This window comes from Zonotrichia albicollis, chromosome 10, assembly GCF_047830755.1.
Source record: "Zonotrichia albicollis isolate bZonAlb1 chromosome 10, bZonAlb1.hap1, whole genome shotgun sequence".
Lineage (NCBI taxonomy): Eukaryota > Metazoa > Chordata > Aves > Passeriformes > Passerellidae > Zonotrichia > Zonotrichia albicollis.
In genome coordinates, this window is record NC_133828.1 from 18,452,547 (window position 1) to 18,468,429 (window position 15,883).

Here is a 15,883-nt window from a genome sequence, read left to right on the forward strand (position 1 = left end):
GAGCCTCATGAAGTTCTCATGGGCCAAGCTCTCCAGCCTGTCCGGGTCCCTCTGGATGGCACCCCTTCCTTCCAGTGTGCCAAGAACACCACACAGCTCAGTGCTGTTGGTAAATTTGCTGAGGGCGCACTCAACCCCACTGTCTGTGTCACTGATGCTAAAAAGTGCCAATCCCAACACCAGCCCCTGAGGAACATCACTCATCTCTGGTCCCCACGGGGACATTGAGCTGTTGGCTGTGAGTATGACCATCTAACCAATCCATTACCCACCAAGTATCCATCCACCAAATCCATGTCTTCCCACTTCAGAGACGAGCATGTCACTGAGGGACAGTGCCAAGTGCTTTGCACAGCTCCAAGCAGATGATGTCAGTAGCTCTTCTCTTATCCATCACCAACTAACCCCATGCCAGCAGGGGTTGACTTGCCCTTTGTGAAGCCATGTCCTCAGGCTGTCATCACTCTCCTCCTTATTTTCCATATGCCTTAGCATAGTTCCCAGGAGAATCTGCTCCAGGATCTTGCCAGGCACTCAGGTGAGACTGACTGACAGGTAGATTATGTTCTTTTGAAGAATACACTGACAGAAAAGGACATGGAAATACTGCCCCAGAAGAAACAGAGAACTGCTGGCCTGGTTTCCTACAACTGGAAGCCAGAAGGTCCCTTTGGGGGCTCCACCCAGGTGAGACCGTACACTGAAGTCATGTTAGGAAAAAGGAGGTTGGTTGCTTGTGCAGATTCTTGAAAATACAAACTACCTTATAAAGAATCATCTCATGGTTAGTGGTAGTACAAGATGGATGGTTGGACTGGATGATCTCAAAGGCCTCTTCTGACCTTGATAATTCTGTGATTTTATCATCTCTGAAAAGCTTTCTGTGGCAATTCTCACTGTATCTGTCACACTTCAGGAAAGCAGATTTTCTGAGGACAAGAGAGCAGAGTTGTGTGTTGTCTTTAGAGAGCATTATAACCTATAATCCAAGGTGGCTAGGTGACTTCACTGGTGGCTCCAGCCAAAGGGCTGAACATGAGCCATACCAAGGCAGAAAGCTCTGGGATATGTCAGGAAGGCACAACTGTTATGGTGCAATGAAGAGACAGAGATGTCTGGGGGGCAATTCCATCTGTCTCTGCCAAACTCCTGAAGTCCTGTTCTTTCCTCCTCACTCAGCTTTCTCAGTGACTGCTGATCAGGTTATATTAAAACTAAGAGTGGACTTACACAGTCCTTAACAAAGGACTCTGTCCTTTGGCCTCAGGAGATCACTGAGTTTGGAAACAAATGCAGTTTGTGTGCTGTTTTTCTGTACAACACAAGTGGCATTAAAAAATGGAAAGCGTTGCAGTAATATTGATCCACCAAACTCTTCCCTAAAAATATCACTTTTTTCTATGTTTCAAATTACAGTTAAATTACCAGCAATAACTCCTGAAAAACCATCTATTGCTGCTTGGCTGTTCACAGTAACTGGGGCTTGTACACTGCAAACCTCTCAGTGCTCAACAGTCAAAGGTTTTGTGCAGCAATTTCAAGTGTTCTCTTGTGAAAACAGCAGCTCTGGTTTTATAACTAGAGCACTACCATAATATTGTTTTTACTAGCTCAAGGTTCAGTTTCAATACAATAATAAATAACAAAACCCTCTTCAAACAGCTCCTTAAAAATACAGTAGTTTAAAAAAGAAACTGCATAGACAGCAACTCTTCCTGTTTAGGGAAGTGACTAAAGGCCATGCAGTCTCTCCCTCCTGTACAGGAGGAAGAGGAGAAAGAGAGAAATGACAAGAATCAGCTACTGCTGTCCTGAATGATGGAGCTGGCACCCAACATCGTGTAAGTGGCCTGATCTGATCTGTAGTGTGTGCATGCTGCTCTCATAAAGGGGATGCCTGCAGGACTTCCAGGCACTGGCAGTTCATTTTCTGATTCACTGTCTTTAGAAGATGCATACCCAGTCTATTTTTCATCTAATTAGTGATAGCTGTGATATTGTTAATGTCTTCTGAGACAGTGGGGCCAAAATTTGTATACTTCTCCAACAGTAAGAAAAGCACATTACCTTAAAACTAAAACCCCTTGGAAAAACAGGAACAAATTCTGGTCATTCTTACGCTATCAATTTGACATATTCCGTAAAATAAATAATGTTATCGCAGAATCACACTGTCCAAAATCAGTGCTTTTCTGTCATCTGAGATAAATTTGAGTAAAACTCTGTCAGCTGGCTTTGGGTTGAGAATTTCCTAAAATCTGGCAATAAGCCAGCCCATCTTATGTTCATGTGAGCTGGAGAGCCCCAAGCAGTCTCTCTTCAAGTACCTGGCTTAAAATATACTCATTTCAAGCTTCCTTGCAAATCATTAGTAAGTATTGACTTTAGTTTTAGTTTCTGTTTATCTTTAAGAAGTAATGCCTTGAAGCTCCTGTGTACCAATTCCTTCTTTCCATTATGTGTATTGATTTGCCAAAGGATATTCTGTCGTGCTTTGGAGCCTTGTTCTCAGAATTTTAGTAAACTGAAAATCTGACACATTATAGGCCTTCAAACTTCAGACTGCACTTGCAATTAATCCAGTGGATTTCTCTCATACATCTAACAATTAACAGAAAACTAATTTGAAAATGTAAATGACTACAGCTACAAAATATATTATACACAGCTACATTTATGCTAAACTCTCAGCAAAAAATAGAGAATGGTGATTCTCTGAAGTAAATGCTGCTCCAAGTAAGGTTATGAGTCTATGAACTGTTTTAAGGTACTGGATGTAGGTAACTACGTCAGTGGCCTGATAGGCAAAAGCTGCTTTGAGATTGCTTTCAGCGAGAGCCACCACCCACTCACTTTAATGGATGAACAGGGGAAGCAACTTCATGGGTAATTTTTTTTCTTCTAAGAAACAACTAACAAACCGGAGCAGGAGAGAAAAACTCTTCAGGAATCATACAGATACACCCTTCATACATTTAGAGAAAGCCACCTGTTGGAAGCAGTTCCATGAGCAGATAGTTGGTGAGAGATGGCAGCATGGTTAAATGAAAAAATAAATATCAGTTCACTCACAAGTCCTTTAATTTTGCCCCATCTGTCCAAAAGGCAGTAGTATTTGGGGTTTGTTTCAATTAATATTTAGCCTTGAATTACATCACTGCATGCTTGTGGTGTATTTTGGTATGCATTCAATAATGTAAATATTTTATAAAGAACAAACTGCATTTGCTGTTCAACATTTTATTTTGAACATTCTTGGGATGCTCTCCTTAACCAAGAAAAGGCATGTACTCATGTTTTTTCTTGGAGAAGTGCACAATAATTTCATTAGAGCTGCTACAGGAAATCATTAAGAGTTTACTCTTTGTGTATATGAAAATGATTTTTCATTTGTATTTATGAAGAGGGGGGTTAAGAAATACAAGGCAAGGTTATCTGAGAGGAGTAGAAAGGCACTAACAGTGTGAGTGAAAGCAATTGTTTTCAAATGTAACTTTTTCTTTTTTTCTTTTCAATTTCACTGTTGACAAAACTGGCATTGAGTTTTGTCTCTGAGTGATTTTTCTTTCCTTGAGCTTTTGAGTTCATTTCCTTGCATGACATATCCATGGATGGACAGACTGGATGCCAGTCCAACACCTCAGCAAAGTTAGTCCAGCCTAATCATTGCAGAAATGCTTTATTTTCTCTCTGCTTGCTTATTGGCATTGCCTCCCTTGAGTCTCCTCAGGGCTCTCAGTGCTCTACAACATGGCAAATGCATCACCTGATGGGTCAGCAGACACATGACCACATCCCCTCTGTCACGAGCAGTCTCCTTGGTCCCATTCTTGAGAAAATGCTCCAAAACTTCTGTTCCCATCTAAGCAATAACAGGAAGTATTCACCACTGTGAGAGTCTGTCCTGCTGCTGCTGTACTTGCTCTCAGAGGAGTTTGCTGGTTTACTGAAGGAGGTATCAAGTGAGGTTGCTAAGTCATGCAGATCAGAAATAGTTATGTAACATTTACATTTCTCTGTTCTCTTCCCAGTTCTACTGTCCCACATCCCCATGGTCTGTCTCTCCCTGTAATTCCACTGATACTCATCTCTGGTTTTCACATTTCTTGTAATTTAGACCATATTTAGGTGTCTCCATGATTCATCTTCTTGTGTATCAGCTAAAGTTTACTCCCTTCTTCAGAGATCTTTATGCTTAATTTTACACTCCTTCTTGCATTATTAAACCCAAAAATTATCATCCAACTGTGCAAAGGATCAGGGCAGCAACATGGAAAATAAAGCTGCAACACCTAAAAGCACTGTCAAATGGCTGTACTTGAAGGTTTGGAAACTGGGGTGTTCCCTAACATCATTTGCACTCTTCCTTCTGCCTCTTTATTTATTTTCTCTAGAAATCATGAAATACAGGTGTAAAAATCACAAATGTAAACAATGGGGGAAATTCATCAAAGTTTAGGTGCATACCAGCATTTCAAATCAAAGGTCATGTAGTTTTAACAGTGCCCTAAAGGCCAGCAGGTCCCTTCAGTTCCCAGTTCTGAATTACTAGGCATGGAAGGATAAATACAGCTGACCTTAAGTTAATTCTTTCCCTAAACTGTGGGTCAGCCTTCGATATTTTTGATTTTGAGAGCCTTTCTCTTGATTTTAGATTTTGCTACCGGTACAGTTTGTTTAAAGAAAAGCCAACAAAACACCCATTTAGTAATTTGCTTCATTTCTGCAAACAATACCTGTTTGTTTTCCCTGCCACTGCATGTTCTTGTCCCACCTGTTCTCTGTAGGTGTCTCTGAGGTTTTGGATCTGTGCTAAAGATGGGATGAGGCTGTATGACATCCATTTAAATTCATATTGGCTTCCCTTTCCACTGCCAAATTTCACAGAGGAGCATTGGCCCAGAGGTGCCCCAAACAGGCAGCCAGCAGCTTAAGGATGTCTTGGCTTCCTGATTCTTCCTGCTGATAATGACAGAATTGCAGGAGTTAAAAAGTTGTCATTTCCACTCCCATGTGTGACAGAGGTGAAAGAAATGGGGAACTTCACCCTAGCTGCCTACTAAAATCCAGCTTTAGCAGAGCTGTGCTTCCATTACTCAGCTAACTCTAGGTCATATATAAAAATACCAATTCACCAAATTAGTGGTTAAAATTTGACAGGGACTGACAATAAAAAGATGCTGACCTTTGATTTCTTACTTTAAGCTCCTCATTGATTTCTTCAAATAATGTCAGGGCCAGTCTCATTAATTTTTTTCCATTCTGTTTGAAAAGAGGGTGTAAAACAAATTCCTCAGCTTGTAAAGAGATTACATTAAAGCCAATATTTTCTCTTTGGTCAGGTGAGTCAGTTTTGGAATCAGTCGTTTGCTTTTATAAGTGAAAGCCTTTAGAGGAATTTCTACCCCACCCAGGCAGCTAGCACAGCTTTGTTTAATGTTTTGAACCCTGCCTGGCTCCAACAGATAATATCCATATTTATTGATACAGAGGTCTTGTGTGAACATGACCAGAAATTCTTTGTGCTCTGCAATCTCACCCCACTCGTGCTGCAGGAAGCAGCTGACTGGCCTTTCCCACCCACCACTTCCTTTGGAATGAAGATGATATCTCCCCACAACCACTGCCTACAGACAAGATGCCACAAGCAAACAGGTGTTTTCAGCAGGCAGGAAGGGAGAAAAATAAATAAACCTGAGACTGCAGGAGAGGAAGAAGGCTGTGACCCACTTTCTAATATCCTCCAAGTCAAATTTTATCCCAGACCTGCAACCAGCAAATCCTGCCTGTCTCAGATCCACTGAAAGGGCTTTTGACTGCCTTAGAGAGCAGAACTAGACAGTTATGTTTAAAACAAATAATAACTAAACAAAGGGAGAGTCACTTAACAAAGTCAATTTGCCAGCAAGCTTTCCTGTGGATAAGTATGCCAGTGTTTGCTAGCCTTGCAAAATTAGCCAAAGGTCATATTGGCTGTTTCCCAAATTGCAGACAAACTTTTGAGTGCACCAAAGCCTTCAGTTGCTGCTGCAGCATCACACCCTTCCGCTTATGTCCTTTAATGTTTATGTAACCTTAAGTCTAGAGCCAATGAAAAAGGGTTTATATTTTTCCTAAAAATGTCAGCACATGTTTAAAAACAAAACAAAAAAGCCCAGCCCTTCCCCACAAAGAGACCAATTCAAAAACTTCTAAAACAATGATCTTTAAAACCTATATCTTGTTTTGGCATGTTAAAAAATAACAAACAAAAAATTCCTAGATTTCTGTTTGAACTGACTTCCTGTTGGTACTTACACTGATATTGTATTTAAAATTACGCAGATGGTATAATCGATAAATTAAATTATCATTGATTTTGACACTTTTGCTTCAAAACCTGTACAAATGCTCATATATGTTCAGATACTGTCTGAACAGAGGGGTATCTACATGTTATAAGAGAAGGAGGATAAGAATGGTTTCTAGAAACAAAACAAAAAAGCTCAGATGGATTTCCCTTTTCTTCCCCCTCTTACAACTAAAGTAACTTTCAAATTATACTTACTAGTTCATGCAAAGCTAGCCAGATCTACTTTGATTTACCATTGGAATTCACACAGTTGAAACCAATTAGAGCTAATTAAAGGAACCTGCCAAGCGAAGGCTTCAGAGAGAGCACCCAGTTTGGCAGGTGGGTGGGAAAAAAAGGCATATGTAGTTTCTACTAAAAGTCCCATTTTTATATATATGGCCATGGAGTAAAATAAACTTGGGCTTTAAATTCACTGCAAACAAACTAAGCAGTCTTGAGGCAGTGAAATCCCCCAGAGGACATCACTTCCTATTTCCAAGCACAAGCTTTAATCACAGAATCACTACCTGCTTAAGTTCCCCGATGCTTAAACACTTCCCTTCTGTCCTTGCCATAAGCAAAGTCTCTGCTGCTTCAGCACCAGCCCCAGTGCCTGGAGATGAGCTCAGCCCAAAGTGCCAGGCAGTGAAAGTACAGGTAAATCTGTAAACACAACAACCAGAGATGGTCTGGCAGAAAATGCACCAGTAAATTCAGACCAGGAGAGACAATGGTCAGCAGGTCATATTTGAGACATAGAGTAGGAAATGATGATTTCTGTATGATTCCCTGGTATTTCACTTCAGAGCTCTTGTCAGTGTACTTGTGAGCAAGCTTCCTGCAGCAAAGCTCTTCCACTCCTGAGGAACTGGGTAAAATCCTTCTGCTTGGCAAGTCTGCATTGACAACCCCTGTGCCCTGTTAGCCATTTTCTCCTCAAGGTTAATTCTGCCACTGAATTTCTCTAGCAAACTGAACAATACTTGTTGCTTTTTGTCACAAAAGAAATGGCATTTCTGACTTTGTTTCAGGTTCCCAGAATGAATAAAAGGCAGGGACAGAAACTAGAAAAAATGTTTTAAAGAGCAGGAAAGAAAATTTAACATGCGTCACAAACCCAGCTATGTTAACATTCAAATGCCTTAATTTCTCATTAAATCTTGGACAAGATGATTTTAAAATAAAAGGAGGAAATTGATGTTTCAAGCCATTACCTTGGCTTTTTCATGAGACATCAGTACTTCAAAAGTAAGAAAATTAAGCTGGGCTCTTCAACCAAAAAAAAGCTGAATTTGCCAATAAGTTCATTGTGGCAGCAAGTAGTGACATTTTTCTCCCACTTACATAACAAGATTTGTGTACGCCTTCAACTACCAGCTTTCTACATTAATTTCTCCCAGTTAAAATATTTTTCAGTATTACTGTTCCAGTTGTCCAAGGAATACTCACAAGACCCTTACTTCTGTTTACAGTCAGAGGCATTATCACAATATAAGAACTAAATCTGTGCGCAGAATTATGGAGTAGCTTTGGGTTTTGACTGGATTTTTTGGGTTGGTTGAGTTTCGTTTTAATAATTTGTCTAAACAAACTACTTCTTTTGTACACATACACATGTCAACCTTCTACCACCTCACCTGAAATTGGGTTGTTGCAAGGAGGGACAGGAAATCAGTGAGTGAGATCTGTATATAAATATATAAAATTCCCTTCCTCAGCCCAAAATATGAGAGTGAGTCCTACTCAGCAAGGAAGTGCCCTGTGAGAGGAGAGGGGAAAAAACCCAAAGCCAGTTCTGTTCTAAAAGTATGGTAACATATTCCTTTTGAAGCTTGAGAAGTCAGTCTGGGTTTGTTGCATACATTGGTGTTTTCTCAAGCTCTCAGCACTGTTGCAGTGCTGCTGCCCTGCTCTGCTGTTCCAGCTTCCCTGCAGCACAGAAAGTTGTTCCACAGGCTTCACAGGGAAACACACTCCTCAGCCTTTTTTCATGGTAAATGCCTGATCTAATAATTTTTGGTGTGGGTTTCTGAACCTATTTTATAGAAATTCCTACTCTGTTTTCCTCAAATACTTTAGCGCAGTTCTTGCTCTAAAATGTGTGGTGAAAACTGCTAAGAAGCCTAAACGCAAGATACAATGTACAACTATAGGAAAAATATTCTAGATACAAGCAGGCTTTTCAATGTATCAGGAGGAAGCCAGGAGCAGAGTGACTAGGAAGGTTCTAACCTAACTCAAACTACAAATGAGACTCATTTGTTAGCAGGAAATGTTAGCAGAGTGCTGGCAGGCCTGCTAATGGCCCCTTCTGGATTTAAAATGAACAGATACATGTTAGAGTGGGGAACAGCTGGAGGGGAGGAGAACCCACTAACAGAGATCTATTTATTGGTACACCTGGGCTGGGTGAGTTTCTGGTAAGTTGCTGTGTAGAACCACTATTTCATTTTATTAGAGTTCTTGAATTTTTTAAAGGAGATTTTACATTACTTGAATTTTACTCAGAAAAGCTAACAAACCCCATATGCTCTATTTATTACTGAGTACAATTCCCTGAATAAACTCTGATGGAAAAAGAAAACTTAATTTTAAAATTTCTTTTTCCACTCAGTGGATCTATTTCTAGAGCAAACAGCAATACAAATCAGCCATGTATATTGATGAATAGTGGCACTGTGATAAATGTCTAATAATTATTGTCATAATCAGATCTGTATTTTAATTGCTGTGCTAAAATTCTGAGAGATAAGGGACCTGCTTCAAGGTAAAAATCATTCAAATCAACATACAAAATGATCTGGTGCAATGCTTTGGTATACTACCTCATAATCACTTTATATCAGCTCCTAAAACTTGATGTGAGCCACTGACTTTGGACTAGTATGGTTTATAGTCTAGTGATGGATTTGGTAAGACATAGAGCAAAAAATGAGGGAGGAATTATGGGGATTTTTTTTCCCCAAAAGTAAATACTAAACAGAGAGAAAGATGTTGGAGGAGATACGAAATTATAAATTCTGTCACTGAGACACAAACTTCATGGGTAGAGACTAATCAGAAAAGATTCAGCATCGCATAGCAAAAAATGGGTGTAGCGCAATGCACACAGCTGATGTGCTTAGGTCATTTGAGAGGTCTACATGTCTTTGTTTGCTACAGTAGCTGCATTATAATGGACATTTATCATATCTAGAGAAGTTTACTCTGGTTTTCTCTTGCACCATGACTTCAGTTTAATGTTTACGTGGTTTTTAGACTCTTACAGGTAACAGCTTTCTTTTAGTTGCTAAACAAATAGAAGTAATCCTTTACAAGGAAAAATCACGTAACTTTGGGAGGCGTTTGGAGGAGGTAACCATGGGGGATGCCCCGGACTTCAGACATTACTAGGACAGGATAGGACAGGACTCTGGCTCTGCCAGGTCAGACTTAAGGTAGTGTTGGTGCGAATCATCTGGTTTAACAAAGGAACATTTTCAGAAATAATTAGGTTAGTTCCATTCACTAATATAAGAATCTAAAAGCAAAAAGTGTGCATCCTTGAAAATATAGAAAATAGAGGGAAGGTCGGCTTGTTTCTAGATACATTTTAGATACATTGCAGGCTTCTTCCAGATTGAAGCCTGCAATGGGAACACTATCTATTTTTTGGAGGAAAATGTCGTGAAAATTGTATGCAAATTTCTCCAAGAGAAAAATGAAACAGCCTAAAACTTATCTGAAACGTTCCTATAACTGTGCTTCAGCCTTTGGACGTGCTTTCTATAAATAACCATTACAAAACATGCTGGTCTATTTCAAACATTGATTTGTTGTGAAAGAGACTACTATATTGCAGGTCTTACGTTACAAACCAAAATGTCCCCTGATCCTCGCCGTTGAGCTAGTGAAGGCTTTGGTTTATCTAAGGTTTGGTTTAGGGGTTTTATTTAGCTCTATAGTTATTGCCTAGGAATGGTGCGTGTCGTGACGAGGGGCTCCACCTCGCCATGGGGAGACCTTCACTGCCTGCACAGACTTTAGTGGCCTGAGCGAGCCGGACAGGAGTTTGTGGGGTGAAATAAACGAGGGTTAGTGCCCACCTCGGCCCCGAAAGGTACCCCCGTAGGAAGGTACCTCCATAGGAAGGTACGAATACCCCGTTGTTGCTGACGGACCGTCTCCCCAGGCGGCTGCAGAGGCAGCAGCTCGGCCCCGGCCCCGCGGTCCCCGCTCCCCTCGAGCAGCCCGGGCCGGGGTCCCTCGGCCGGGACATGGCTGCGCTGCCCCGGGCCCGCGGCGCTCCCTCCGGCGCTCCCGGGCCCGGCGGCCATAGCCGGGTCGTGCGCGGAGCCGCCGCAGCGAGGGGCGGGCGGGGAGGGCCGCTACGCCACTTTCGTAGCGCTGGAGGAAATGGCTGCGCATTGGGCAGCGCGGGCTGCGGGGCCGCGTGTGCAGGGCGAGCGCGGCGTAGCCGGCTCTGTGAATAGCGCCGGCGGAGCGGCAGGAGGAGGAGGAGGAGGCGCCGCGGCGGTTTGGTACCGAGCGGAGAGGGAGATGCACACGGCACTCGAGTGAGGTAGCTATAAAACCCCATTTGTTTACATGCCCTCCCCCACAGCCGCCCGGCGCCGCGGAGCGGGTGGCGGCCGGCCCGGGCCGCGCCGGGGCGGGGGGGCGGCGGTGCGGGCGAGGAGCCGCGGCGGGGACCGAGCGGCGGTAGCGGACAGCGGCTCGCCCGCGATGCGGAGCGGCGAGAGGGGCGCGCGGCGGCGCGGCCGCCTCATCACGTGGCGGCGGGGCGCGAGGCCGCGGGGTGCGCGCGGGGGGCCGGGGGGCGGCGGGCGGGGGGGCCGCGCCCGGGCTCCCCCCGAGGCGGCGGAGCGCGAGGCGCCGCCGCGGCCCTGGCGCATCCCCCCACCCCCTTTCTTCCTCCGCTCGTGAGGCGACCATGCGGCAGGTAAATCCTCCCCGCCCCCGCGCCCCGAACGGGGGCCCGGGACGTGGCCGCGGCGCTGCGGCTGCCCGGGCTGCTCGGGCGGACAGAGAAAGGGGGCGGCGGGCGTCGGGGGCTGCGGCTGCGGCGGGCCCCGTGTCCCGGCGGGTTCGAGCCGCCCGGTGCCCGCTCTCCGCTTCCCTCCGGCTGCCTTCCTGCCGGGAGTGCGGCTTTGGGCGCGCCCGGCCCTGCCGAGCTCGCTCTCGGTGCGGCCACGTGGAGGCCGCGGGTGCGGGGGGAAGGAGCCGGAGCCGGCCCTGGCCGCCCGGCGTGGGCGCTGCGGGTGTGCGGGGCGGCAGCGCCGTGCGGGGCCCCCAGGACTTGGCGGTGTTTGGGGACAGCCTGGGACGGCGGGTGATGAACAAGCCAGGCCATTAAATCTTGCAGGGCTTACGGTTGGGATTTAGCGCTAACCGCTGCGGAAAAGTCACTCGGGCTATAACCTGCACGTAACCTTAAATAAGGTTAAGGGCCGAAGGGACAGGAGGCTTTGTCGCTGTGCTCTACAGACACAGAAATGATGAGCAAAAAACATTGATTTCCTGTTCTCAACCATCTCTGCTGCTTATGCTGCGTCCTTTGGAAACACTTAACATTGAAACTGCAGAATAAAATTGCTTTTTAAAATCTCTACCTATCTTTGTCGTTTTTGGGCCTCTTTGTAGAAATGTTCATGCCTGCTAGTTGATAAGACTCTGAACAAGAGTTGCCCGAGTAGAAATACTTCTGGTTTCTAGCACTCCTAACGCTGTATGTGTGTAAGTAGCAATCATAATGTGTTTTTTTTTATTAAGGTAGGATCTTGTACCATAACACCAAGGGAGCCTGTGATAACCTCGAGCCTGATACAGAGCTGAGAAATGCACACTGGAAGACCTGGTTAGTTTTCAGACCAGCGGAAGCAGTTGTCATCTAGTTAACAAAAGTAATCCTGGCATGTTCCAGTGGGTATGTTCTTGTATCCCTTTGGGTAGTAGTAACTGACACAGTGACATAAAAATAGAAAACTTTCTATATTAAAAAGGTATTATATGTTTTTTTTAATTGGACGTTACCAGAGAATGCAAAATTTCCTCTGCTGAATAATGTGCTTTGCTTCAGATGTGCAGGGAAATAGGAATTGGGACTGAGGCATGCTATGTAACTCCAAAGTGAGGGACTGATGGTTACTCTGTAGGCAAATAGTCTGGCATGGTAATGTAGGACAAGAACTGGAAAAATCACCAAGGTCCCCAAGAACATTGACCAGCTAAATTTACTTTACCAGCTAAATTCTTGTGCTAATGGTTAAAGTAAAATTAGTGGTGGTGTCCTGCAGCATTTTTATTTTAGACTGCTTTTAACTCATACTTTAGAGTAAAAAAGTATGCAGCCATGCAACCTATTTCTAAAGGAGAATAGGCTCTAGATAGATGGACAGGCTGTGAATTAATTGTGTGTTTGATGAGATTAATGGTGGCAGTTCCATATTGCATTGTGTTAGTGTCCAGGGGTGGTTGCAGAGGGGTTGTTATACACTGTTACCTGTCTGGAACAGGCAATATGACTGGAGATTCTGATTACATAAAAAAACCTCCAAAAATATGAGCATTGTGTCAATTAATATCTGTGTAGGTCTTTGTGCTTTCCAGGTTGGCTTACATAAAACCTGGGTATTAAGTTTGTAGCATATATCCAGTCAGTCATGAAATGTGCTATTACAGCAGAGCTGTGGTTTAAAGTTATTCAAATATGCTCACAAGCTTTGTCTTAATTGATGTTTTTCCCATTGCAGGAAAATATTTCATTAAATGGGATCATCAGGGTAATTCAGACATGTTCTAGAAGGTTTACGTGACATGAAAAAGCTCATGCTGACCATCATTACTTTGACAGTGAGATAAATATATATACATATATATATGTGTATGGCAAAATTAATGTATCCAGCATGGCATAGGTTTCCTTCCTGGTCTTTCACTAAGTAAGTCAAACAGCTTTAATTTACTCTTTCTATTCTTAATACATTTTCTGCAAAGCAGTGGCTGATTCAAGTCTGAAGAGACTTTTTAAGTAGTGCCCAGATCACACAGACTTCAAGATTGTATATAGTCATAAAGGAAGTGTGTTTGGACTTGTTTGCCTTTGCTGTCCAGTTTCAATGTCGTTTGATCATGACTGTGCCTATTGTAAAGACTTATTCCTGTCTCTGTCACAGTTTTTACAGAAGTGGAAGTTTGTTTTGAATGTGTGATAGGCACTTGATAAATCGGGGATGAAGTAAATCAATTTGAGAGCATTTATGTGTTTTCATCAGATGGAATTGCTGATTAAAATTACAAAAGCTACTTAAAAGCCAAACTCCATTGAAGTTTTTCTGGAAGTTACAGTTTGGTCATTTACTGTAGTGAAACTTGGTGAAAGGATGGTGGCATCAGTACAGACTGATGGACAGACATAACTGCATGTGTCAGCAGTGAAAATGGTACCAGAAAGAGAAAACCTCATTCCATTTGCTTCTCGGTTTGATGATCAGCGATGTCAGAACCCTTGGTATGTCACAGTGTATTATTTTTTAGGATGTTTTCAGAATTGTCAAATTATCTTCACTTTTTGTAACACATTTAAAAATGTCAGTAGAAGTTTCAGAGAAGGAAAGTTTAATGGCAGTTCTGTTCCTTGGGCAGGTATTTTTTCACAGGATTGAGCTTTAGGTGCGGGGTGAGTTCCTTAGGAAAAGTTATGCCTTTCGGGAAGCAATTTCTATTCTAATGTGAAGAAAATCTGTATAACTTCCTGGCTTGCTGTGGGAGTCCAACTTAATTTAGAGACCAATTATTTAAAACAATTTTATCATCTTAAAAGTATTATCTTTGAGGGTGGGCTACTGAAGTTATCTTAAATGAAACTAGTAATTTTATCTTGCTGATAAAGGCCTGAAGTAACACTTAATGCAGAAGGAATTAAGACTGCTCTTACATCATTCTTTAATTACATCTGAGATATTACTTGAAATACACCTAATAAGGTCTGGTAAGGAAATGTGTACCACTTAGGCAAAGCTAATAAACCCTTTTTTCCTAAATTTCAAAAACTGATTGAAATGCTGGAAACCATGTCCTGCCATGGTGTAACCTTCTAAAGGAGAGAAAGGTGTGTGCTGTGTCAGTCCCCCTGTTCACACTCTTTTAGTGCTATTGAGTCAGTGCCAGTGCTCCAGGCTTTTTGGATGTAATAAAAATCTGAGGGGTAAGGAAGCTAAAGAATAATTGTTTGAAGTCACTTTTGTTACCTCTGTGATAGTGCAAAGTCTGTACAGGTTTTAATACCCAGAAAGCTGGAAAGCAGCGTAAAAGACTTGGAAGATGATGGTTTGCTGATGTCAGTGTGCAAAGCTTCTGAGAAGAAGGGGATGTTGGAATTACATGTAGGGTGTTGTACCCATGCTGGGGGACATGATTCATTAGACTGGAAATGTTCTCCTCTCACATGGTGCTGCCTCATCTCTCTTTGCATTTCCTGGCTGCTTTTTCCATTGCTGCAGAGCAGGAATGACTCAGCTGCTGGCCTTTCTCTCTCAGTGACCAGGAGCTTCATTCTCATCTGACTGTCACCTTCTCTGTAGCCTCATGAAGTCTGTGAGAGCAACCTGCACCTCTTTTTGTTCTGTGTTGCCAGTCACAAGTCAGAATTAAGCAAAGTAGCACATCTGTACAAAATGTGGAATATTAACATAGGACCTAAAACTCAGAGTTTCTGGACTGTTAAGAGGCACAGGAAATTGTATAAGCATTCAATTTGGTGCTTAAGTGATAAGCACAATTCTGAATAAGTGTGAATAAGTCTGAATAATACCTTAACTGATAAAGACACACTTCTAAAGTCACCAAAGTAGCTGAACCAATCTTGCTTTGGGAGAAAGTCTTTGTAATACTGGAAGCTGCTAACTGATCATGTTTGAAAGTCATCAATCTACATTGTGGTTGGTTAGATAAAATGTATATGTGAGATGAAATGCTCTTCAGGTTAGGAATGAAAAAAGTTTCATGCAGAATTTGCATAGAATAGTAACTACAATAAACAGAGACTTTGTGCAATGTTTCTGCATGTAGGTTTTAAATGATTTAGAAATAGTTACCAATCGCAGCTCTGAGTAAAGACCACTGTAATTCATCATGAATTCCAGGCAGGGGTTGTCACACAATTTATACATAAAGATGCAGGTCTCTAGATTATCTGACTTACACTACATTCATAAATAGCTCCTTAGGGTGATGATTATTAATGGACAAAAGTAATACCTTGAATTCTCAAAGATAACTGTAAATGATAAAATATTTACACCTGGTGCTTTGATATCTATAAATAGTTACCCTTTAACCAAGCTAATTGCTGATAATAGCATGCAACCACATTGAGATTGGAGCAGCAAAGAAAAACAAAGGAAAAGTGTATGTAATCCTCAAGGTAGTCTCAGTAGACATTGTTCAACATGATTCTTCTTATAGATTTTTTTGAGCAATATCTTTGTTAACATTGATTTGCATTTTAAATAAGATTGAGTGGCCCTGAATTCCATCTGGGATTGCTCA

At 42.5% G+C, this 15,883-nt stretch overlaps 2 protein-coding genes across 16 annotated transcripts in view; one reads left to right on the forward strand and one right to left on the reverse strand.

The window, feature by feature from the left end:
- LOC102071129 (uncharacterized) overlaps window positions 1-15,883 on the reverse strand; it is a 64,975-nt gene that overhangs the window by 40,703 nt on the left and 8,389 nt on the right. For 9 of the 10 annotated variants that reach the window (XR_012581937.1, XR_012581938.1, XM_074548213.1 and 6 more), the window contains exon 2: window positions 10,420-10,895. Coding sequence is in view for 7 of the 10 variants with exons in the window: in XM_074548213.1 (XP_074404314.1) it covers window positions 10,420-10,895 (476 nt within the window). In the remaining 3 variants the exon portion in view is untranslated. The remainder of the gene's footprint in view (window positions 1-10,419; window positions 10,896-15,883) is intronic. The other variant, XR_012581939.1, reaches the window with a different exon arrangement.
- Window positions 10,698-15,883, forward strand: part of SLC39A10 (solute carrier family 39 member 10) — a 30,904-nt gene continuing 25,718 nt past the window's right edge. Inside the window, exons 1-2 of one of the 6 annotated variants that reach the window (XM_026795762.2) lie at window positions 10,698-10,895; window positions 12,107-12,260. In XM_026795762.2, the coding sequence (XP_026651563.2) occupies window positions 12,249-12,260 (12 nt within the window). In that variant the 5' untranslated portion in view covers window positions 10,698-10,895; window positions 12,107-12,248. The other 5 variants (XM_014269788.3, XM_026795763.2, XM_014269789.3 and 2 more) reach the window with 5 other exon arrangements.